The 23,435-nt window shown below is 44.4% G+C and overlaps 1 protein-coding gene across 4 annotated transcripts in view; it reads right to left on the reverse strand.

The window, feature by feature from the left end:
• Positions 1–22,707, reverse strand: part of NFX1 (nuclear transcription factor, X-box binding 1) — a 196,391-nt gene extending 173,684 nt beyond the window's left edge. For all 4 annotated transcript variants that reach the window (XR_004644583.1, XR_004644584.1, XM_034761492.1 and 1 more), the window contains exon 1: positions 22,653–22,707. Coding sequence is in view for 2 of the 4 variants with exons in the window: in XM_034761492.1 (XP_034617383.1) it covers positions 22,653–22,677 (25 nt within the window). In the remaining 2 variants the exon portion in view is untranslated. The remainder of the gene's footprint in view (positions 1–22,652) is intronic.
• Positions 22,708–23,435: the final 728 nt, after the last annotated feature.

Consider the following 23,435-nt stretch of genomic DNA (forward strand, 5'->3'; position numbering starts at 1 on the left):
TTCACTAGGAAGAAAATTCTGCAGTCTTCTGAGTGCAGTGTCCTTTAGCTAGCCAAGTAAAATATCACATTTAAAGACTTATCACAAGAAACCCTTTGCATTCCTGAAACCTCCTTTCTTCGCCCCCATGACCTCCATTCTTTATGTGACTGTCCCCTCTTTTCCCTATCCATTGTCCCATTTTGGACACTCACACCACCTCCTCACACATACCCTCTCTACTCCCACCCAACCTCACTTTGGCATTCTCTCCCACCCCCCATGTTCTCCTCTTCTCATCAACTTCCTTTCCCCCATGCCCCCTTTTTCCTACCCTCTCTTGTTCTGCTTCTCTACCCCATTCGTTGATTCTTCTCCCCACTCTTCCTGCCTGCCAGGTCCTGGTTCCTGGACTAAGATGGAAGCGTAGTAATAAAAAAAAAAATGTCCTTTTCCTTAGTAGTATGAGGCCCAGCAGCAGTGGCAATAAGGGGGAAGTCTGGAAAGAAGGTTCTTCTGATCCCAGTGCTGGGAGACTGGTGACTGCAGAAATGGAGTGAGGTGAGGAAAGAGACAAAGGGTGACTTCATGTGGGCGGGGAGCACTGGGAAGGACCCTCTCCTAAGCCAAAGCTGAGGGGCATGTGTGGCACTACTGCTAAGGGAGGTAGGGTAGGGGCTAAGATATTACCTCCCTCTTCCACTCCACCCACTTTTATTTTAGCTCCCTCCCAACCCTTTTATACTGTGGTAGAGCTATAGGCAGATTCCTTTATTAATTTCCGCAGGAGCTGTGGGTCCTTTGGGCAGGCAATATGTTTGCCACTCCTGTCTTATGTGATGAAGAGATAGTAGCTTCTCTACAGTTAAAGTTGCAGCCATCTTCTATCAGAGATAGGGCTGCCAAGCGATTAAAAAAATTAACTGCGATAAAAAAATGAATCACGATTAATCATGCTGTGAAACAATAGAATACCATTTATATAAACATTTTTGGATGTTTTTCACATTTTCAAATATATTGATTTCAATTACAACACAGATTACAAAGTGCACACTACTCACTTTATATTTTTATTAAAAATATTTGCACTGTAAAAATGATAAACAAAAGAAATTGTATTTTTCAGTTCACCTCAAATACTGAAGTGCAATCTCTTTACCGTGAAAGCACAACTTCCAAATGTAATTTTTTTGTTATATAAATGCACTCAAACAAAACAATGTAAAACTTTAGAGCCTACAAGTGCACTCAGTCCTACTTCTTGTTCAGACAATCGCTCAAATAAGTTTGTTTACATTTGCAGGAATTAATGCTGCCCGCTTCTTGTTTTCAATGTCACCTGAAAGTGAGAACAGGCGTTCACATGGCACTGTTGTAGCCAGCGCTGGAAAATATTTACCTGCCAGATGTGCTAAACATTCATATGTCCCTTCATGCTTCACCCACCATTCCAGAGGACATGTCCATGCTGATGATGGGTTCTGCTCGATCCAAAGCAGTGCAGACCAATGCATATTCATTTTCATCATTTCAGTCAGATGCCACCAGCAAAAGGTTGATTTTCTTTTTTGGTGGTTTGGGTTCTGTATTTTCCGCATTGGAGTGCTGCTCTTTTAAGACTTCTGAAAGCATGTTTCACACCCCACCCTGATCAGCTTTTGGAAAGCACTTCAGATTCTTAAATCTTGGGTCGAGTGCTGTAGCTATCTTTAGAAATCTCAGATTGGTACCTTCTATGTGTTTTGTCAAACCTGCAGTGAAAGTGTTCTTAAAACAAACAACATGCTGGGTCATCATCCAAGACTGCTATAACATGAAATATATGGCAGAATGCAGGTGTAAAACAGAGCAGGAGACATACAATTCTCCCCCAAGGAGTTCAGTCACAAATTTTATTAACGAGCGTCATCAGCATGGAAGCATGTCCTCTGGAATGGTGGCCAAGGCATGAAGGGGCATATGAATGTTTAGCATATCTAGGACATAAATACCTTGCAATGCTGGCTACGAAAGGGCCATGCAAACCTCTGTTCTCACTTTCAGATGACACTGTAAATAAGAAGCAAGCTGCATTGTCTCCTGTAAACACAAACAAACTTGTTTCTCTTAGCGACTGTTTGAACAAGAAGTAGGACTGAGTGAACTTGTAGGCTCTGAAGTTTTACATGGTTTTGTTTTTGAGTGTAGTTATGTAACAAAAAAAAAAATCGACATTTGTAAGTTGCACTTTCATGATAAAGAGATTGCACTACGGTACTTGTATAAGGTGAACTGAAAAACACTTTCTTTTGTTTATCATTTTTACAGTGCAAATATCTGTAATAAAAATAATATAAAGTGAGTACTGTACACTTTGTATTGTGTTGTAATTGAAATCAATATATTTGAAAATGTAAAAGACATCCAAAATATTAGAGTACCAACTGAAATTTATTAAACAGTGCGATTAATTTTTTTGAGTTAATTGCGTGATTTGACTGCTATTAACTGACAGCCCTAATCAGAGACATATTTCAGTCACACTAACTCTTGCTTAGAAGACTGGTTTAGTCAGAAAATTGCTAAATTTATTCTGAAGGCAAAAGGGAATGTTTTTAAGAAGTACGAAGAAAACTCAAATTGTTTGATAATGTTGCAGGTCATTAAGAACTTAGCCTAAAGTAAAAAATTCAAATCTGGGTGTCATTTGACTTTTTTACCCCTCCAGATTTACATATATGTATCTCCTTGAAAACTCATGCAGCTGCTTTATTCATTGCAGAAATTGGGTTGTGATTAAATAAGGTTATTAACTATTTTTGTTGTGGGTGGTTTGGGGTGTAATAGGCAAAATACCGATTTTCAATCCATGGAATTTTTTGTCATTGAATCCACTGGAGCAAGAGTGTGTAAAATATTTGAACGAGCATATTGCAGCTTAGAACGTTAAAAAAGTCCTTCCATTGCTAAACAGATAAGTAGTAAAGACAAGTGGCAGAAAAGGGATGTATTCTAAAGCTGTGGGTCCTGTCTTCTAATTCCATGTCTGCAGGTGTATGCACTTAGTTATGGAAAAATAACCTCTACACAGTTGAGGTTGAAGCAAGGGTCATGTAAGGATGATTTTTAATTTCCTTTAGCCCACCCTCCAGCGCAAAAAAAATGCCATACATACTATGACACAGAGGCAGGTGATCAAAATGGCCAGTGTCCCAGAAATTTACAGTTTAAACATTTCAGATACACAAACTCTGCCTAATCTACTTTCTTTTACGAAAGACCTGAAAGAAAAGATGGCACAAAAGTTCCTTACTACAGTTTTCAGCTAATGAAGTATACTAACTTATTCCCCCACTTCCCTTGTGAAAGAGGTAAATCTACGGGTTTGTTTTTAAACACACACGTTTGAGAATATTTAAAGTTAGGTAACATTTGTAGGAGTTGTTAGAGTTGCTAAGTCATGCTTTACTCTAAAATGAAAACATCAGCTTCTTATGATTTAGGATAAAATAAGCTTGTATATTTTTAAAACTTAGCGAACTGCAAGCCTTTCATTTTTAAAAAGCATTCCTTACTACAATTCCTTTCTGCCAGAGGCTGGGAATGAGTGACAGGGAATAGATCACTTGATGACTGCCCGTTCTGTTTATTCCCTCTGGTGCACCTGGCATTGGCCACTGTCAGAGGACAGGATGCTGGGCTGGATAGACCTTAGGTCTGACCCAGTATGGCCATTCTTATATTCTTAATATGTTTATGTCAACAATAATACATTTTGTATGCATAAATACAAAGAATTTTTAAACATGCTCATTTCTTAAGCAGTAATCAGCTATTCAAACCAAGTATATTAAATAAATGGCATGCTCAGAAAAACAAGAAGATCGTTAAAAAGGAATACTTTTCACAGTGACCTAAACCAGGGGTTCTCAACCTTTCTCTTTCTGAGGCCACCGCAACATGCTATAAAAATTCCACAGCCCACCTGTGCCACAACAACTGTTTTTCTGCATATCCAGTAGATTAAAAGCCAGGGCTGGTGGTAGAGGGTAGCAAGCAGGGCAGTTGCCCAGGTCCCCAAGAAGCTAAGTTGCTTGGGCTTTGCCTTCAGCCCCAGCCCCGGGCAGCGGGGCCTGGGCTTCAGCTCTCTGCCCTGGGTCCCAGCGAGTCTAACGCCAGCCCTGCTCGCTGGTTTATTTTGGCGGAGATCCTGGTATCTGCTCATGGCCTTCCGGGGGACTCCCGACCATTTATTGAGAACTGCTGACCTAGAAACATCCTTATTAGCACCAAGGGTCAAGCCATGAAATCCAACAAAATTCATGATTCTACTACATGAACTGATTATATATACACTCATTAGCTAAAACACTAAAACCATCCCATTGACTCGATATATGAATTCAGCTAAATTTCTACAAGGTATGCTCTTACAATGAAACTCTCTAAGATTGGATTAAAACCCTTTGAAGCTTAAATAAAAAACCAACCAACCAATGGAAACAAGAGCAACAACATCGAAAAGATTCTTTAAAGATGGCAGGGGTGGTCCATGCTTAAGATTTGTTATTTGGCCAAATCCTATAACCCTCGAATTAGTCAAAGGGAGAGAAGCTTCTTTGAAAGCTGCAGCAATCTAAAGCAAAAACTTCAACTGCAGCAGATTGTAACATTGGCAACTATACAAAAGACATCTCACAACAACAGAACAAAACCTCAGCCCAGCACTATTCCTGCAAACTTTAGCTGATGAGATAAAGTCCTGCATAAGCACTAACAGTCAGACTGCAACAAAGTTAACTTTTCTGTAGGCTGCCCCTCCTGAGACCCTTTTCCAGTCCCCCATGTAACACCCCTCTCAAGTGACAAGCCTGTGCCTTCACTTCTGAGGCAGGACCATGTGATCCAACCACTCTCTGACTTGGTCTCTGGTTGTCAACCATGACATTTAGCAGGCCCAACAGGTTTGGCACCTGCAATAGTTTTCTTTTAGGAGCCTGCCAACAGTAACAGCATGCAGTTACTTAAGCCAGGACAGATTAAAAAAAAACAAAAAAAACATTATTTAAATTAGATGTTTTCCTTTTCTTTAAATCTGAAATTATGACAATTTAAATTAAGGCCTAAATTTATTATAATCTATTAAAATAATGCACATAAATGAAATACGTGCTGCACCAACGAGTCCCCCTCACATTTTAAAGGAATTACAGGGTGCTGCTGTTTTAATTATATTCAGAATCAGGAGAAAACATCAAACTTTAAGGATAACCCAATTTCATAAATGTCAGCATCATGTACTACATTAACTATATTATTTTCACTCTTTACAGTGGAGCAAGTGCTGGTATTTACATTTTTCCAAATATAACTACTTTCAATTTTGTTGTGCAGAAAAGCTTTTACCTTAAATTATTTTTTATTTCATATTAGCTAGCAGGTGCAGGGAGAATGAATCAACTAGTCCAAGAAGAAAACAAATTTAAGAAACCAGTTTGGAATTGAAAAACCAGGAAAGCTTGTTTTCCCCCTTCCAATCTATGAATAAAACCCAGGTAGTAGTGGATGGGATCTATTAACTCTAAAAATGTGAAGCACATGGGGCAAGTTAACCTGCTCTTAGGCACTTCTGAAAATCCCACAAGGAACCAAATCTGCATATTTAGGTACCTAAACACCTTTGAAAAATCTGGCCCATGATAACCAGAAACAATCTGTTAATTCACTAATCAGAGTTCCTATCAGTTTAAGATACAAAACATTTTGTGGGTTTTTGTTTGTTTGTTTGTTTTTTTAAATGTACTCAGGACGTGACAGGGCTATTTCCTGTAATATCCTTAAAGGACTTTATTGTATTAAGTTTATGCATTTTTATGAGACGGGACTGTACATAACCACGTGAGGTGGTGGGGGTGGTGATGTGAGACCTGAGAGTTCAAAAATCTATACTGAAAACCTGCCAAACAACTATGGACTTTTGGGACAATACCTGTTAAAATGGATTTCCTGGGGGAATCCCTGGGGACAGCTTAATGCAAATTCTCTAACTCTACTTATCCAAAAACCCAGCCTTTAGAAGCTACCCCAAGATCATTCATTGTCTGATTTTGGCCTTTCTTTAACAGGTAATCAGCAAAGGCCTGAGCTGTACAAGGAGAAACAGCTCACGTGCCTGGCCTGGGTTCTGCTTCTGGATCTATAATAGAGATGAACTCGTAACCATGGGGAAACCTATGATGGGTTTTTGAAGGACTAAAACCTTCCAGAGCCCTAGGCTGGAGTTGGGATTATCTCTGGTAAGATTTTTGGCATGCGTGTAGGTTCTTTTATTCTTTAATATGTTTTCAATGTAATTCTTGTACCTTAAGAATAAGCTGTAGTGCTATAGTGTAGACTTATTACGTGATGGAAAGGGTTGTACTTCCCCCCTGCCCCCCTATCGCTGTAGTAAATACACTTCCTTGAGAGGTGGTAGCAGTGTACACTGCGGGGGGTTAGGTTGACCTCAATACATCGCATGAATTTTTTCCAGAGCCTTGAGCAATGTAGCTTGGTTGACTTAAGTTTTAGGTGTAGACTCAGCTTGAATGTGCTTGCTTAGAAGAAACTGTATGATAACTCATAACTGTGGGCAATACATTGAAAAGAAAGCAAAGCACAGGGGTTGGCCTGTTTAGGCAGTCTGGCTTGCTATGGATATGACAGGATACAACAGGGAGCTGTGCAGTCTTAAAGGTCAATATGGAGTGAGATGTGGGTCTTCACCCAAGAGAGGTGACAGCTGGGAGCTTGCACCCTAAACTGGGTACCCTTGTTGGACTACAGATTGGGAATACAGGTGCAGCTGCCTGAAACCATGAAAACACATTTCAGGTAGTTTTATTTAACTAATAAACTATTTTAAAATGCTTGTTTTGTACATGTAATTGAATTCCAATTTTGATCCAAATGCAGCATGACACAAATTCCAAGTAAGAAGTTATCTAATAAATAAAAGTTGTGTCACACTATTTTCTAACAACTGTAAAAATTAAGAAGCTGAATAAAAACGTTATGCTATTCAATTGCTTAAATAAACATGTATAAATAAGTCTCATGTCCTCCTGGTTAATAAGTACCACCAACTTTAGCGTCAAGGTTATTGCAATGATTTGGGGAATCTGTCTATGTACAGCTTATGGATTCAGTATGATTTTATGGATTGTCTGTATCCTTACATCTTAGAACTGTTTTTTACTGTGGCTATGTACACACTGCAGCTTCTCCTTGGGCTGCCATGGTGAAGAAGCTTGAGTATACTTATGACCCTACAAGTGATGCCGTCAGGAGTCCTGCACTCCTGGTAGGGCCACCCAAGGCGGTAAGGTCGAAGGCAAGGTACCAGACAAAACACAGCCCAACACAACCGAGTGTAAGATCTCAATGACAGAGCAGGCAGATAAAGCAGGATTACCTCTCAATGGCTGCAAAGGCAGATGAAGGCTGCAATGGAGAAGAAACCCACAGGGACCTCCTTGCCACCAGACACAGGTGCCTCTTCTGTTAAGATCTGTGTGGCTGCTGGTGTGCAACGGCTCCCCAACATTAAAGTACTCACGCACAAGCTTCTTTCACAGGAAGAACTTTCTCCCCACCCCACCCATAAAAGTCCTGCAGCGATGAGTGAGTGGCGATGGGGACAAGTGAAGTGATCACAAGGAGTCCCTAGTCACAGACCTACACACAGGCTGTGACCGCAAGATGGTCATCGTGTGCCTCCGGACTGGCACAGCAGTCACAACTGAGCAGGCCTTTTTAGGAACCCCTCTGCTTATGTAATATGGGGAAGGAGCTAGAAAAGGTGCCCCAAACAAACTATCCCACCATACCCGACTGGATAACTGCATCCAGAAAGATCACTCCCAATGCGGTCAAAAACCAAAAATGTTTCTTGCAACTTGGAATGTCTGTACCCTAACTAGATGACCCAAAAAGTGAAAGACAAAAAATACAGAACAGCAATTGTTGCCCGGAAACTCTCAAGGTACAACATCGACACTGCTACTTTCAGTGAGACAAGATGTGCAGATGAACGCCACTTGAGGGAAGAGGGTGGTGGTTACACTTTCTTCTGGAAAGGAAAACCAGCAAGCGACAGGCAAATACAGTGTCGGTTTTGCAATCAAGAACCTTCTAGTCAACTGCCTGATTAAGTTCGCCGTTGGCATCAACGAGCACCTTAGGATCCTCTGTATCCAATTGGTCAATAAGTCATTTGACACCACCATCAGTGCATATGCACCAACATTTGACACTGAAGAAGAACAGAAATAACCTTCTACGCTGACCTTGATAAATTTCTGTCATCTATTCCAAAAACAGATAAGATAATCCTCTTAGGGGACTTTAACACAAGAGTTGGCCGAGATTCTAATGTATGGAGTAGCTCTATGAGAAAGGAGTGGGCAAGATCAATTCCAATGACATCCTTCTACTCAGCAAATGCTCAGAGCACAACCTTGTGATCACAAACACAAACTTCAGACAAAGCAACAAGTACAAAATAACTTGGCAACACCCCCGCTCAAAACAATAGCGCCTCCTAGACCATGTCATTGTAAGAACACAGGAGCTAACAGATGTCCAAATCACCCACATCATGAGAGGAGCCAACAACTGCTGGGCTGATCACCGCCTGGTGAGGTCAGTCATGTTCACTAAGATTGCATCAAAACATAGAAAGCAATCCAAACCATACAGACAGCAATACAACATCCAAAGACTTCAATCCACAGTGCACCAAGAGAACTTCCAAGCACTCCTCAGTGAAAAACAGACCATATGCACCCTGGAAATGACAACACCAGTGTCAAAGAAGGATGGTCTGTTTTAGGGCTTCCCAATCATGAGGCTCATAAGGACTCCATCAGCCTTGTTACCCGTCTTCAAAGCAGTCCTGATGGCGGCAACAACATTGAGATCACAGCCCTTTTGGACCGGAAGAGAAAAGTTTCTGGGTCTGGCAAAACCATCCATCATCCAGTAAGAAGCAAAGCTCTTTCCATCAGTTCAAAGCTGAAGTTCAAAGGAGGATCCGAGAAATCAAAAACGACTGGTGGGAGGACAAAGCAAAAGAAATCCAAGCATTCGTTGACAGACACAATACGCAGAGCTTTTTTTGTGAGACAAAGACCTTTACGGACCAAGCTCATGTGGCCTCACACCACGAAGATCCGAAGATGGCAGTATCCTTCTTAAAAATAATGAACCCATCAAAAAGCACTGGAAGGAACACTATCAAAAGCTTCTAAAATTGAGAATAGACTGTGACTGATAACACCATCAACTCCATCATTCAGCACCCAATCCGGGAAACTCTTGCCAATCCACCAACAGCTGAAGAGGTCTGCAAAGCAATTAAGCAAATGAAGAATAATAAGACATCAGGTCCTGATGGCATACCGCTGAAGTACTGAAAGTCGGGGGAGAAACACTGACAAACAAGCTTCATTTGCTGCTGCTCAAATCTGGTGCACCGAAGAAATCCCCACTGACATATTGCCATTATCATAGAATCATAGAATATCGGGGTTGGAAGGGACCTCAAGAGGACATCTAGTCCAACCCCCTCCTCAAAGCAGGACCAATTCCCAACTAAATCATACCAGCCAGGGCTTTGTCAAGCCGTGCCTTAAAAACTTCCAAGGAAGGAGACTCCACCACCTCCCTAGGTAACGCATTCCAGTACTTCACCACCCTCCTAGTGAAACAGTGTTTCCTAATATCCAACCTGGACCTCCCCCACTGCAACTTGAGACCATTGCTCCTTGTTCTGTCATCTGCCACCACTGAGAACAGCCGAGCTCCATCCTCTTTGGAACCCCCTTCAGGTAGTTGAAGGCTGCTATCAAATCCCGCCTCATTCTTCTCTTCTGGAGACTAAACAATCCCAGTTCCCTCAGCCTCTCCTCATAAGTCATGTGCTCCAGACCCATAATCATTTTTGTTGCCCTCCGCTGGACTCTTTACAATTTTTCCACATCCTTCTTTTAGTGTGGGGCCCAAAACTGGACACAGTATTCCAGATGAGGCCTCACCAATGTCAAATAAAGGGGAACGATCACGTTCCTCGATCTGCTGGCAATGCCCCTACTTATACAGCCCAAAATGCTGTTAGCCTTCTTGGCAACAAGAGCACACTGTTGACTCATATCCAACTTCTCATCCACTGTGACCCCTAGGTCCTTTTCTGCAGAACTGCTACCTAGCCATTCGGTCCCTAGTCTGTAGCAGTGCATGGGATTCCTCCGTCCTAAGTGCAGGACTCTGCACTTGTCCATGTTGAACCTCATCAGGGTTTTTTTGGCCCAATCCTCTAATTTGTCTAGGTCCCTCTGTATCCGATCCCTATCCTCTAGTGTATCTACCATGCCTCCTTGTTTAGTGTCATCTGCAAACTTGCTGAGAGTGTAGTCCACACCATCCTCCAGATCATTAATAAAGATATTAAACAAAACCGGCCCCAGGACCGACCCTTGGGGCACTCCGCTTGAAACTGGCTGCCAACTAGACATGGAGCCATTGATCACTACCTGTTGAGCCCGACAATCTAGCCAGCTTTCTATCCACCTTACAGTCCATTCATCCAGCGCATACTTCTTTAACTTGGTGGCAAGAATACTGTGGGAGACCGTATCAAAAGCTTTGCTAAAGTCGAGGAAAAACACATCCACTGCTTTCCCCTCATCCACAGAGCCAGTTATCTCATCATAGAAGGCAATTAGGTTAGTCAGGCACGACTTGCCCTTGGTGAATCCATGCTGACTGTTCCTGATCACTTTCCTCTCCTCTAAGTGTTTCATAATTGATTCCTTGAGGACCTGCTCCATGGTTTTTCCAGGGACTGAGGTGAGGCTGACTGGCCTGTAGTTCCCCGGATCCTCCTCCTTCCCTTTTTTAAAGATGGGCACTACATTAGCTTTTTTCCAGTCATACGGGACCTCCCCCGATCGCCATGAGTTTTCAAAGATAATGGCCAATGGCTCTGCAATCTCATCCGCCAACTCCTTTAGCACCCTCGGATGCAGCGCATCCGGCACAATGGACTTGTGCACGTCCAGTTTTTCTAAATAGTCCCGAACCACTTCTTTCTCCACAGAGGGCTGGTCACCTTCTCCCCATATTGTGCTGCCCAGTGCAGCAGTCTGGGAGCTGACCTTGTTCGTGAAGGCAGAGGCAAAAAAAAAAAAGCATTGAGTACATTAGCTTTTTCCACATCCTCGGTCACTAGGTTGCCTCCCTCATTCAGTAAGGGGCCCACACTTTCCTTGACTTTCTTCTTGTTGCTAACATACCTGAAGAAACCCTTCTTGTTACTCTTAACATCTCTTGCTAGCTGCAACTCCAAGTGTGATTTGGCCTTCCTGATTTCACTCCTGCATGCCTGAGCAATATTTTTATACTCCTCCCTGGTCATTTGTCCAATCTTCCACTTCTTGTAAGCTTCTTTTTTGCGTTTAAGATCACCAAGGATTTCACTGTTTAGCCAAGCTGGTTGCCTGCCATATTTACTATTCTTTCTACGCTTTGGGATGGTTTGTTCCTGCAACCGCAAAAGGATTCTTTAAAATACAGCCAGGTCTCCTGGACCTCTTTGCCCTTCATGTTATTCTCCCAGGGGGTCCTGCCCATCTGTTCCCTGAAGGAGTCAAAGTCTGCTTTTCTGAAGTCCAGGGTCCGTATTCTGCTGGTTTCCTTTCTTCCTTGTGTCAGGATCCTGAACTCGACCATCTCATGGTCACTGCCTCCCAGGTTCCCATCCACTTTTGCTTCCCCTACTAATTCTTCCCTGTTTGTGAGCAGCAGGTCAAGAAAAGCTCTGCCCCTAGTTGGTTCCTCCAGCACTTGCACCAGGAAATTGTCCCCTATACTTGCCAAAAACTTCCTGGATTGTCTGTGCACCGCTGTATTGCTCTCCCAGCAGATATCAGGGTGATTAAAGTCTCCCATGAGAACCAGGGCCTGCGATCTAGCAACTTCTGCTAGTTGCCAGAAGAAAACCTTGTCCACCTCATCCCCCTGGTCTGGTGGTCTATAGCAGACTCCAACCACGACATCGCCCTTGTTGTTCACACTTCTCAACTTTATCCAGAGAGATTCAGGTTTTTCTGCAGTTTCATACCGGAGCTCTGAGCAGTCATACTCCTCTCTTACATACAACGCAACTTCCCCACCTTTTCTGCCCTGCCTGTCCTTCCTGAACAGTTTATATCCATCCATAACAGTACTCCAGTCATGTGAGTTATCCCACCAAGTCTCTGTTATTCCAATTGCATCATAGTTCCCTGACTGTGCAAGGACTTCCAGTTCTCCCTGCTTGTTTCCCAGGCCTCTTGCATTTGTGTATAGGCACTTAAGATAACTCATCGATCATCCCTCTTTCTCCGTATGAGAAAGGAGTCCTCCCCTCTTGTGCTCTCCTGCTTATGCTTCCTCCCAGGATCCCATTTCCCCACTTATCTCAGGGCTTTGGTCTCCTTCCCCTGGTGAACCTAGGGTAAAGCCCTCCTCACTAGGTTAGCTAGCCTGCTGGCGAAGATGCTCTTCCCTCTCTTTGTTAGGTGGAGCCCGTCTCTGCCTAGCACTCTTCCTTCTTGGAACACCACCCCATGGTCGAAGAATCCAAAGCCTTCTCTCCAACACCACCTGCGTAGCCATTCGTTGACTTCCACGATTCGACTGTCTCTACCCAGGCCTTTTCCTTGCACAGGGAGAATGGACGAGAACACCACTTGCGCCTCAAACTCCTTTATCCTTCTTCCCAGAGCCACGTAGTCTGCAGTGATCTGCTCAAGGTCATTCTTGGCAGTATCACGTGGAAAAGCAGGAAGGGGTAGCGATCCGAGGGCTTGATGAGTCTCGGCAGTCTCTCCATCACATCGTGTATCCTAGCTCCTGGCAAGCAGCAGACCTCTCGGTTTTCCCGGTCGGGGCGGCAGATAGATGACTCAGTCCCCCTGAGGAGGGAGTCCCTGACCACCACCACCATCCTCCTCCTCCTCTTGGGAGTGATGGTCGTGGAACCCCCATCCCTAGGACAGTGCATCTTTTGCCTTCAAATTGGTGGAGTCTCTTTCTGCTCCCTTCCCTCAGATGGGTCATCTAGTCCACTCTCCACATTAGTACCTGTAGAGAGAACATGGAAACGATTGTTCACCTGTATCTCCATTGCTGGTGCATGGACGCTCCTTTTTCTCCTTCTGGAGGTCACATGCTGCCAAACCTCTTCACAATCCTTCTGTCCCTGCTGCGCCTGCTCTGAATCTTCAGAACATTGTGGCCGTAGAAGCATCTCCTGACGTCTGTCCAGGAAATCTTCATTTTCCCTTATGCAACACAGAGTCGATACTTGTTTCTCCAGCCCTCGAACCTTCTCTTCCAATATGGAGACCATATTATATGCTTAGATCTGTTTTTCAGGCATTAAATTAGAAGTATGTAAATTGTAGTTACTGTATAACTACAATAACCTTCCCTATTTATCCACCATTTTGAGTCTGTACATGACATATGGCTCAGCCAAACATTTAGACTGACCCAGGAACTTCCTTCTTAACTAGAAACAGCAGTCTATGCATCAAAAGGGAGAAAAGAGTAAAGGGAAAAGTCAAGATGGATAAAAAAAATTATATTATATATATGACTCAGACTCATAGACTTTAAGGTCAGAAGGGACCAGTATGATCATCTAGTCTGACCTCCCGCATGATGCAGGCCACAAAAGCTGACCCACCCCCTTTCCCTTGACTCAGCTGTTGAAGTCCCAAAATCCTGTGATTTAAGGACTTCAAGTCGCAGAAAATCCTCCAGCTAGCGACCCCCGCCCCATGCTGCGGAGGAAGGCGAAAAACCTCCAGGGCCTCAGCCAATCTACCCTGGAGGAAAATTCCTTCCCGACCCCAAATATGGCGATCAGTAGAACCCCGAGCATGCAGGCAAGATTCTCCAGCCAGACCCTCATTGACCATTGATACTATTTACCAGCGATAGCACGCTGTTGATTAATTGACTAAAATCACGTTATCCCATCAAACCACTCCCTCCATAAACTTATCAAGCTTAATCTTAAAGCCAGAGAGGTCTTTCGCCCCCACTGTTTTCCTCGGAAGGCTATTCCAAAATTTCACCCCTCTGACGGTTAGAAACCTTCGTCTAATTTCAAGCCTAAACTTCCCCACCGCCAGTTTATATCCATTCGTTCTCGTGTCCACATTAGTACTGAGCTGAAATATGCATGCTTTAGGAATTATTTTGGGGAAGTTCTATGGCCTGCCTCATACAGGAGGTCAAATTAGATGATCACAGTGATCACTCCTCGTTTTAGAATCTATGAAAGTTTGGAAATTACACAGGAACCAGATTAGAAGTGCTGGGCATGGCAGCTGTTGATAACACCAGGGAGGTAGGGAAAACTGTGAAGGCAGAGCAGAGTGCAAAGTGGCAAAGCAAGGACAAAAGGGGAAACTTCCACTCCGCTCGTTTACCAAAACACTAATGGCAACATTCGTAACAATTCAGAAAACTCTCTCTAGCCTCAAAGCTTGAAAAAACAGCTCCAATTGTACATATTGTAATCAAAACTGTATATCTAGTATAGAAAGTTCTTTGTCAGTATTCTCCTCCTTCCTGACAAGATCTCAGCTGCCATCTCCACTGCCATGTCTGGATGCTGGGATCCCATGAAGATCTCAGCAACACCACTGACACACTGCAGTGCAGTTCTTCATCCCTCTGATCCACCAGTTCAACAGAGCAGTTATGTTTCTATTTCACCAACAGACTGCGTCAGTTGCCTCTGTCGTATCTAGTAGCATTTAGGGCATCTTGGAAGAGCAAGCACTAAGGATTCCGTATAGATCACCATAGAACAGATACGTTTTCAGCCTCAAGCCAGAGCTGCTATTGTCATAGACCTTAAGCGTTTCTCTGCGCTGCTCAAAGTTATGAGATCCTATGCTGCTGTAGGACATCTGATTTGTGGAAAGAGGTTATTCATACCCTTCAAAAATCTTCTTATTGTCGGATGGGAGAATACAGAATAACCATCTATCTTATGATGAAAGGTGGTGATGGCTGTGAGATGCACTTTTATGGAGCTTAGAGATAATTCTAACATTTTTAGTTGTAGGATTTAATGTAGCACAAGTGGTAGTAGAGAGGATATAGGACTAATGTGCCTCAAGTCACACCAGAGCTGGAATCTCTTCCTCTTTGGAATATATGTGTGATGAGTAGTTTCCCGCTATGTAACAGTGCAATCTTTATATCCTCAGAGCAGGCCATTTCCAAGATTTGAAATCACTGAGGAACCATGCCTTGAGTCAGAGAACCTGTATACTGGATGGGTCTGGCCAGCATCCTGAAAGAGGAGATGAGGAACAGGCTGGAGAGTGATTGGCGGACAAATCACCAATTGAGTAAAGTATGAAATCATGTTTGTCTTGCCCAGATGAGAGCTATAAGTATAACCCAAGTGCTCTCTCTTCGTATCGTGAGCAGGACCTTGGATATTAGAGGAACTGGCAGAAAGTCATAGAAGAGATTTGTGTTCCAGTGTAGGAGAAAGGCATCTCTGAGTGAGTGATGCCCAAGTTGGCCCTGGAGCAGAACTGCAAGCACTCCTTTTTCTTGGTTGTGGTGAATAAACTTATCTTTGGGGACTCCCCAATGTAGAAATATGCTGTGGAGAATGGAAGGTCTATTTCCCATTCATAAGCCTGAGAAAAATTCCCTCGGAGAGCGTCCACTGCAGTGTTCTGTATGCCTGGGAAGTAAGCTGCTGAGATGCTGATGTGGTGGCGAATGCACCAATTCCAGAGTTTCACTGCCCCACCACACAGGGAAAGTGATCTTGCTCCTCCCTCATGGTTTATGTGAAACATACATGAGATTTTTGACTATTGATCTCTATATGCTTGCCCCGATCAGTGGCAAGAAATATGAGCAGGCATTTCTGACTGCTCAGAGTTCTAGTAAGTTGAAATGATGTGTGAATTTGAGAGGGGAGCATTTTCCTTGAACAGTGTGGGTGTCCATGTTGGCTTCCCATCCAAATAGGGATGCATCTGTTGTCATGTTGGGGGTGGTTGAGTGAAGGGAACCTCTAAACAGATATTGTGAGGTTCTTTCCACCAGTCAAGGGAGTTTTTCACAGCTGAGGGCATCAACAGAAATTTGTTTCAGCTGTGTTTGCTTGGTACATATACCGTTCTGAGCCATCCTTGAAGGCAGCTCATGTGAAGTCTTGCATGATTTATTACAAAGGTGCCTGCTGCCATATGTCCCAGTAGATGAAGACCATTTCTGGCAGAAGTCTTAGGGCTGGCCTGGATCGTTGAGATTAAGTTGGCTAAGGTGTTGAATCTTTGTGACGGAAGGCATGCTTTGGCCACTACCGCTTCCAGGTAGGCTCCTATGAATTCCAGATGTTGTACTGGCACTACTGTGAGCTTGTGGATATTTACCTATAGTCCCAGCTGAAGGAATATGTCCATCGTCTTTTGTGTGGCCCTCAATTCGAAGGAGTGTGCTTTGAGAAGCCAATCGTTTAGATATGGGAATATCATAATTCCTTTTGTGCGAAGGTGCACCGCTGCCACAGAAAGGACCTTTGAGAATACTCTTGGTGCGGATGATAGACCAAATGGGAGCATCTTGTATTGAAAGTGATCCTGCACCAGATCGAACTGTAGAAAGCTTCTACGGGACGGATGGATCGCGATATGCGTAAGTATCTTGTATGTCGAGGACCAAGAACCAGTTCCGCTGGTCCAGAGACGGGATTATTGCTGCAAAAGTAACCATCTTGAAGCTTTGTGTCATAACAGATCTCTTCAGCGATCTTAGATCCAGAATGGGTTTCCAACCACCATTCTTCTTCGATATCAGGAAGTACTTGGCGTAGAAGTCCTTCCCTCTGTGTGAGTGGGAATTGGTTCTACAGACTAGTGTGACACATGGCTATAAAGTGTTAAACAGCCTGCAAAATAAATAACCCTCAAAAAACCTATGGAGAGATAATGTTTGTGTTTTTGTGTATTTACCAGGGTGGATAAAAATCATTGATTTAAAAAAAAAGGGGGGATATTTAAATTGGATTTTTGAGGAAAAACCCTATCTAAAGATAGTTTTATCAGGATACATTATAGCTCAAAGATATCTCATCATGGAATAGGGATTATAAATTCTAATTCTATAGTATGAAACAATATATTCATGTAATGTTTAAGAAAAGTTTTGTAAATGAGTTCCAATAGTTTATGGATTTAGGGACCCAATCTTATGAGGTTTCAGGGGCTTCTATATAGATTATTTAGGTTAATCTTTCTATCTACCCAATGGGACTCAGTGCTCAGTCAAGAAGATACCATCAGAGGTGCTTAGTTTTGCAGTTCTCAAACTGTGGATTTGTGTCTCCAGAGATAACATGCTTGTTAACAGCAAAAAATGTTTTTAAATAAATAAATAATATATAGAGGAGAGAAATAACAGACCTCAACCCTGTTGTCCCTCTGCAAATTTGTGTACTCAGAGTCAATCTCTTACCTCTCTAAAAGTGCAAAGTTTTAAAAAGTTCAATGAATAGAAGATTGTTGGGGGCGGAATAGATCTGGACAAGGAGAAGAAGTCTGGAGAGAAGTGTGAGAAGGGAGGGACAGGCAGTAGAAACAAAAGTGAAACTGTTTGAGCAGCATATTCCAGAAGTCTTGAGGTCTTTGAGGGTAGCCTTCATTGATTTGAGATCTACCATACCATTCTCTCACTAGAAGGGAAAACCTGTAATGGCAGCAGGCCATAAAAGAGACCCAGTTTGGGAATATTTTAATGAAGTTCCTCTACCTGTGGGTAAGACAGGCATGTGTGCAAAATGCAAAAAGTGCAACAAAGAAATGCAAGGCCTGGTTGCCCGAATGAAACAACATTGTTTGGTCCTGCTTTGAGCAGGGGGTTGGACTAGATGACCTCCTGAGGTCCTTTCCAACCCTGATATTCTATGAACATCATGAGAAGTGTTCCTTCTCAGGAGGAAGCTGCGTTGAAGATGATGAAAGGAACATGTCTGAACATGCAGGATCTTCAGATTGGTAAACTTTTTTATTTCATACTACTTTCTTAAGAACTGCCTGTCTTCCTTCTGGACTATTCTTAAATGTTCATGTTTGAGCAAAAAAATATAGTTGTTACTCTATGGTACTATCATTTTAGATGGGGAGGGGGGGCTCTGTGTGGCCCGCGACTGATTTTTTTGTGGGTCAGTGGGCCCCCGATAGAAAAACGGTTCTGCACTCCTGCTCTAAGGGAACTGTGTTGTTGGCTTCTTGGTTACCAGTAGGGTATTATAGAAGCTGTTTTGTGCTAGCTTAGTAAAATTTAAGTATTGGAATATCCACTGGCTTTGGGGATTGTCTGCCCCATTCTTTGCAGTTTACCCTAACTGAGTAACTTCAGTATGACTCCCCGGGACCCCAGTCACAACACCGAATATGTAAACACATTCCAGCAGGCCAGCACAAGAACACCCCAACCTAGCATACGATAAAATCGTTTGATAAAAGTGATGAATTGTGATATTTTATCTGAAACATCAGGAGTAAAAATACAAAGACAGGTGGTGAATAGGGATGTTTTGTCTGAAACATCAGAAGAAAAGTACAAGGGGAGGTAACAAACATGTCATGGAACATGTAAGGTGATACGTAAGTTGTTTATCCCAGATTGATTGTCTCAGTCTACAAGGTTGGGATACCGCACTTTAACCCTTCATCTTGCCTAGGATGCAGTGGAAAGTCCCACCAGTGACTGAACCGGTCCATTGTCATGGTAATACACGTGTTAGTATACCTGTAACCATTAAGCTGGAAAACCTGGTTGGGTGCCTTCACTAATAAACCAAGTCTTGTGGTCTTATTGGGCAGTTCGATCGGAGCCTGCTCTATGGGCTATCTGGGCAGAAAGAACCTCCACACACAGCTGAACATCTGACCACAGCATGCAAAGCAGTGATGGGCAATTGCTTCTCTTCTGCCAGAGTACTCTTTCTGGATGCCACTATTACTCATTCCATTTGACAACTATATGGAGCCACTTAGAAAAATCACAGCACATGGTCTACAATGTCAATAGCATACAGGTAATAAACAGCATGTTCCTCACTTCTGATGCTAATAACGCTATCCTTCAGTTACCTCAATATCTGAAGGAGATTAGCAAGGGGACAAAAACTGAACGTAGGAAGACCTAGCTGCCACCATCACATCTCTGAGGGAGTCTACACTCAATAGTGAAGTCAGGCCATAAACTGGGGCTTCTTCTGAACAACTCATTAATTCTGGCCACTCACATCCACAACTTCCAAAAACACCTCCTGTCTCCTGCAGTTAGCAAGAAGATGGTGCACCTACTGTTGTATGATGACCTCATGACAGTGATGCAGTAATACAGTTTGGAACTCACTGTAATAGACTGTAAATGTCTGACCTTAAAGAAAACTCTATCCAGTTCAAAACTCAGCAGCACCAGCCACCAGCAGTACATCACCCCCTGCTCATTCACTGGCACATAACAGAACCAGGTTAATTTCAAGATAGCCATCTTCACTTTTAAAGTCCTCCAAGGAACCGGAACAAGTTAAGAAAGTACCTTTCCCCAAGGCCTCCCTCAACAAATGAATTACACAGGAACCATAAATCTGTCAACATTAAGGCTAAGTCTCATGAAAACAGGGGCTATAGTTTTCTCAACAACTGATCCAAGACCAAGGAACCATATTCTGAAAGTGAGAACGATCACAAGACCCCACCACCTTCAGAACAAAATATAAGACTCACTACTTTAGCCTAGCCATTCCATAACAGCAGCAGCAACTGGGGAAAAAATAGAAGGAAGAAAGGAAGATCATATTCCCCATATGTATGTTGAAAAAAGTTTGTTTTTTCGCTAGCAACTCCTAGGGAGAATAGGGGGAAATGCAGTCCACTTGTTGGACCTTGTCTTAGTACACTTCCCAGAGACATTTAATGTAAGAGCAACATTACAGTAGAATCATAGTTGGTTTTTCTCCTCCAAATACTGCTAACGATCAGAACGTGGATAAAGTGTTAGGCTACTTCAGATAAACACCCAATATACAAACTTTTGAATGTTAGCTTAAAGATCTTAATATTTTGAGCTTTACCTCGATCACCAGAGTCTTTCATTATATGACCATATGACACCATCCTAACTACTTACTCGCAACATAATATTAAATGTAAAGGGAGAGAAATAATAACTAGTATTTTCAGACTCTACAATATAACTCTTCCATACAAAGCTTAAAAATAAGGCCTAATATGAAATAAAATAAACTCACCCCACACATTCATAGATTCCAAGACCAAAGGGACCACTGTGATCATCTAGTCTAACCTCCTGTATAACATAGGCAAGGCAATGTCGATAAAATTCCTAGAGCATACCTTTCAGAAAAGCATCCAATTTTATTTAAAAGTTGTCAATGAAGGAGAATCGACACTAACCATTGTAACAATTACCTGCCCTGTTAAAAATATACATCTTATTTCCAGTCTGAAGTTGTCTAGCTTCAACTTCAGCCATTCAATTGTGTTATACCCATCTGTACCAGACTGAAAAGCCCAAGTTGCAAAGCAAACCTGAGGGAATTCTGCACCAAAAAAATAAAAATTATGCACACATTTTAAAATTCTGCAAATTTTGTCAATAAATGTGGCTCCAGCATGGCAGAAGGGAGCATAGGCCACTGGCTGTATTGAGGTGGGAGATCACCCTGAAGCCCCAGGGTACAGGGACTTGGCAGTGAGGCTGCACCTGACCCTGACACAGGTCTGGGCCTGCCCCAGAAACACCCTGGGGCCCTGCCTCTCTGGACCAGGTGTGGTTGGGCTGGCTCAGCCTAGCAGGATCCAAGTGTGGAGGGGCTTAGCATGGGGTGAGAGGTTTCTGTGTGGGGCAATCTGGGTGCAGGCAGCTCAGTGGGAGATCTGGATGTACAGGGGTTCATTGGTGGGGGGTCCGGCTGCAGGGGCAATGGGACTCTGCATGGGATCCAGGTAAAGGTGGTTGGGGCTTGGGGGGGGGCGGGGAAGAGGCTGGGAGTGGGGAGATGGGGCTCAGTGGGGGGTCTGGGTGCTGCAGAAGTAGGGCTTGATAAGGTGGGGGTCCTGGTGCAGCTGCTTAGGGCTCAGTGGAGGGGTCCAAGTGTAGAGGGGTAGGGCTCGTCAGGGTGAGGGTTTGATGGGCCTGCTTAAGGAGGGAGCCCCAGCTGTTGACGAGGAGATGCCACATGCTGGGCTCCTGCTTCCCCCAGCCATTACCCTATCTCCTTTTCTTCTCCATTCCCTTCCCCGGCTCTATTCCACCCTCCTTCTTTCCCCACATCTTCTCCCCACCCCCACCACTGGCACTCACTGTTGCACAGAAAACAGGAAGGCTCCCAGCATACAGAAGGGGAACACCACTGGCACTAGGACCTAAGAGGCAGCGTCCAGCTGCAGAGTCAGCCTCCTTCAGCTTGGCAGCTCTGGGCTTGCAGAAATGAGGGGGGGGGCAGTGGCATGTAACCCCATACCTCACCTCTGTTGAGGGGGCAACCTCCCCCTGAAAAAAACTGCACCCATGGTCATTCCCTTTGCTTCTCTGTTGTTTTCTGCATGGAAGCACAGAAATTCCAGGGTGGGGAGGGTTTTCTGCAGGCAGGCAGAATCCCCCCCCCGCCCCCAAGAGTAAAAGTGGAGAGCTGGGCCCAGTCCCATAGGTCAGGATCTCCTGCTGTGTGGTGAGGATGAATCAGTCTCCCTCTGCAATACACCAACCTCTGGCCCACCCCCAGGGCCTGCTCCTCCCACCCACCCCCACCACCACACACACACACACCCTCATGTAGATAAAATTCCCAGATAATAAATATTTAAAAATGAGTTTTAGTGGCCTCCATTAATACCTCACTACTTACTAGATCTAGAAACAACTGTTTATCCCATCAGGAAGAGGGACTGCCTTATGCAGGAAGCTTGCTGTAAGAATAAGGACTGAAGATTCCTGACTTTGAAATACTCGGTTTTATAATTGTGTTCCTGAACTTTTTGCATTTGTTTGTCTTTGCTTATATTATTACATGGTGAAATCATACTTTGTGCCCACCGATAGGATATTAGAATACAGCAAAATTACAATTAATTTATCTTAGAAAAAAACCTCACTTTTTCCCCAAGTTGACTACAATTTTTATTAGGGAAAAAATGGCTGGCAGGAGCTGTGAAGCGAGCTCAAGGGCATAGAAATTGCTCTAGAAGACCAAATCACTGTCCCCCTATAGCTTTGCCAAGATCATTTCTTTCTCTCCCAGCGGCGGGTCGCAAGGCCCGGCGTGGAGGGCGGAAGGGCCCTGCCCAGAGCAGACTGCTGCTTGCACAGATATAGGGAGGCGGCTTCGCTGGTGCCCGCGCGAACAAACCACCCCTGCCATGAGCTCGCGCCGCGCACGGGGCCGCGTGCCAGCCGAGCTGGGTTCCCGCCGGGGGGCGGTTCAGCCCCCAGACTCCGCTACGGGCAGGCTCTAAAGGCGAGTAGGTCCCTGAGCCGCAGTCCCCTTCCCCGGGGAGCTCTGTCACAGCCAAGACCCGCGTGAGCCCTACCTGAGCCCGGCTGCGCCTCCGCCATGCCGACCCCGCGCACGCGCCTAAGCAAACGCCCTCCCACCCCCGACAAGGAAACCCTCGGCACCGCGTAGGCCACACCCACAACCCGGGGAGGAGGCAGGGCCAAGAGCGCGCGGCTAGGAGGCGGGGGCTGGCCTGGAGCCACTCTGGGAAGGGAGCCTGCTAGCTGATCTTGCAAATTCCTACAGATAGCAGTTTGTCCCCTGCACTCATGGCAGGAGAAAGTATTAGCTAGACCAGGGGTTCTCAAACTGGGGGAGGGACCCCTCAGGGGTCACGAGGTCATTACATGAGGGGTTGTGAGCTGTCAACCACCATCCCAAACCCTGCTTGCCTCCAGCATTTATAATGGTGTTAAATATATTTTAGGGTTACCATTCGTCCGGATTCCCCCGGACATGTCCGGCTTTTTTCTGTTAAAAATAGCGTCCGGGGGGAATTTGTCAATGTCCGGACTTCCCCCCACCCCCATGCAGAGCTTGCAGGGCAGCCGGCCGGATGGTGCCACTCGCACCCGCAGCCAAACCCCTCCTCCACTTCCCCCCTCCTCTCTCCTGCAACTTGAGACCACTCCCCTCCTCTCCCTCCCTCCCCCCGCCCTGCATTCACAGATCGCAGGCCGTCGCCTCGGCCTCCGGCAGTCTGGAGCTCCGACCCTGCTCCCCTCCCCCGCTGTTGAGCGCGCTGCACTGCAGCACAGTAAGGGGGCCAGGGGTCAGAGAAGCGGCAGGGAGGTTCTGGGGGGGGGGGTAGTCAAGA

This window comes from Trachemys scripta, chromosome 2, assembly GCF_013100865.1.
Source record: "Trachemys scripta elegans isolate TJP31775 chromosome 2, CAS_Tse_1.0, whole genome shotgun sequence".
NCBI lineage: Eukaryota > Metazoa > Chordata > Testudines > Emydidae > Trachemys > Trachemys scripta.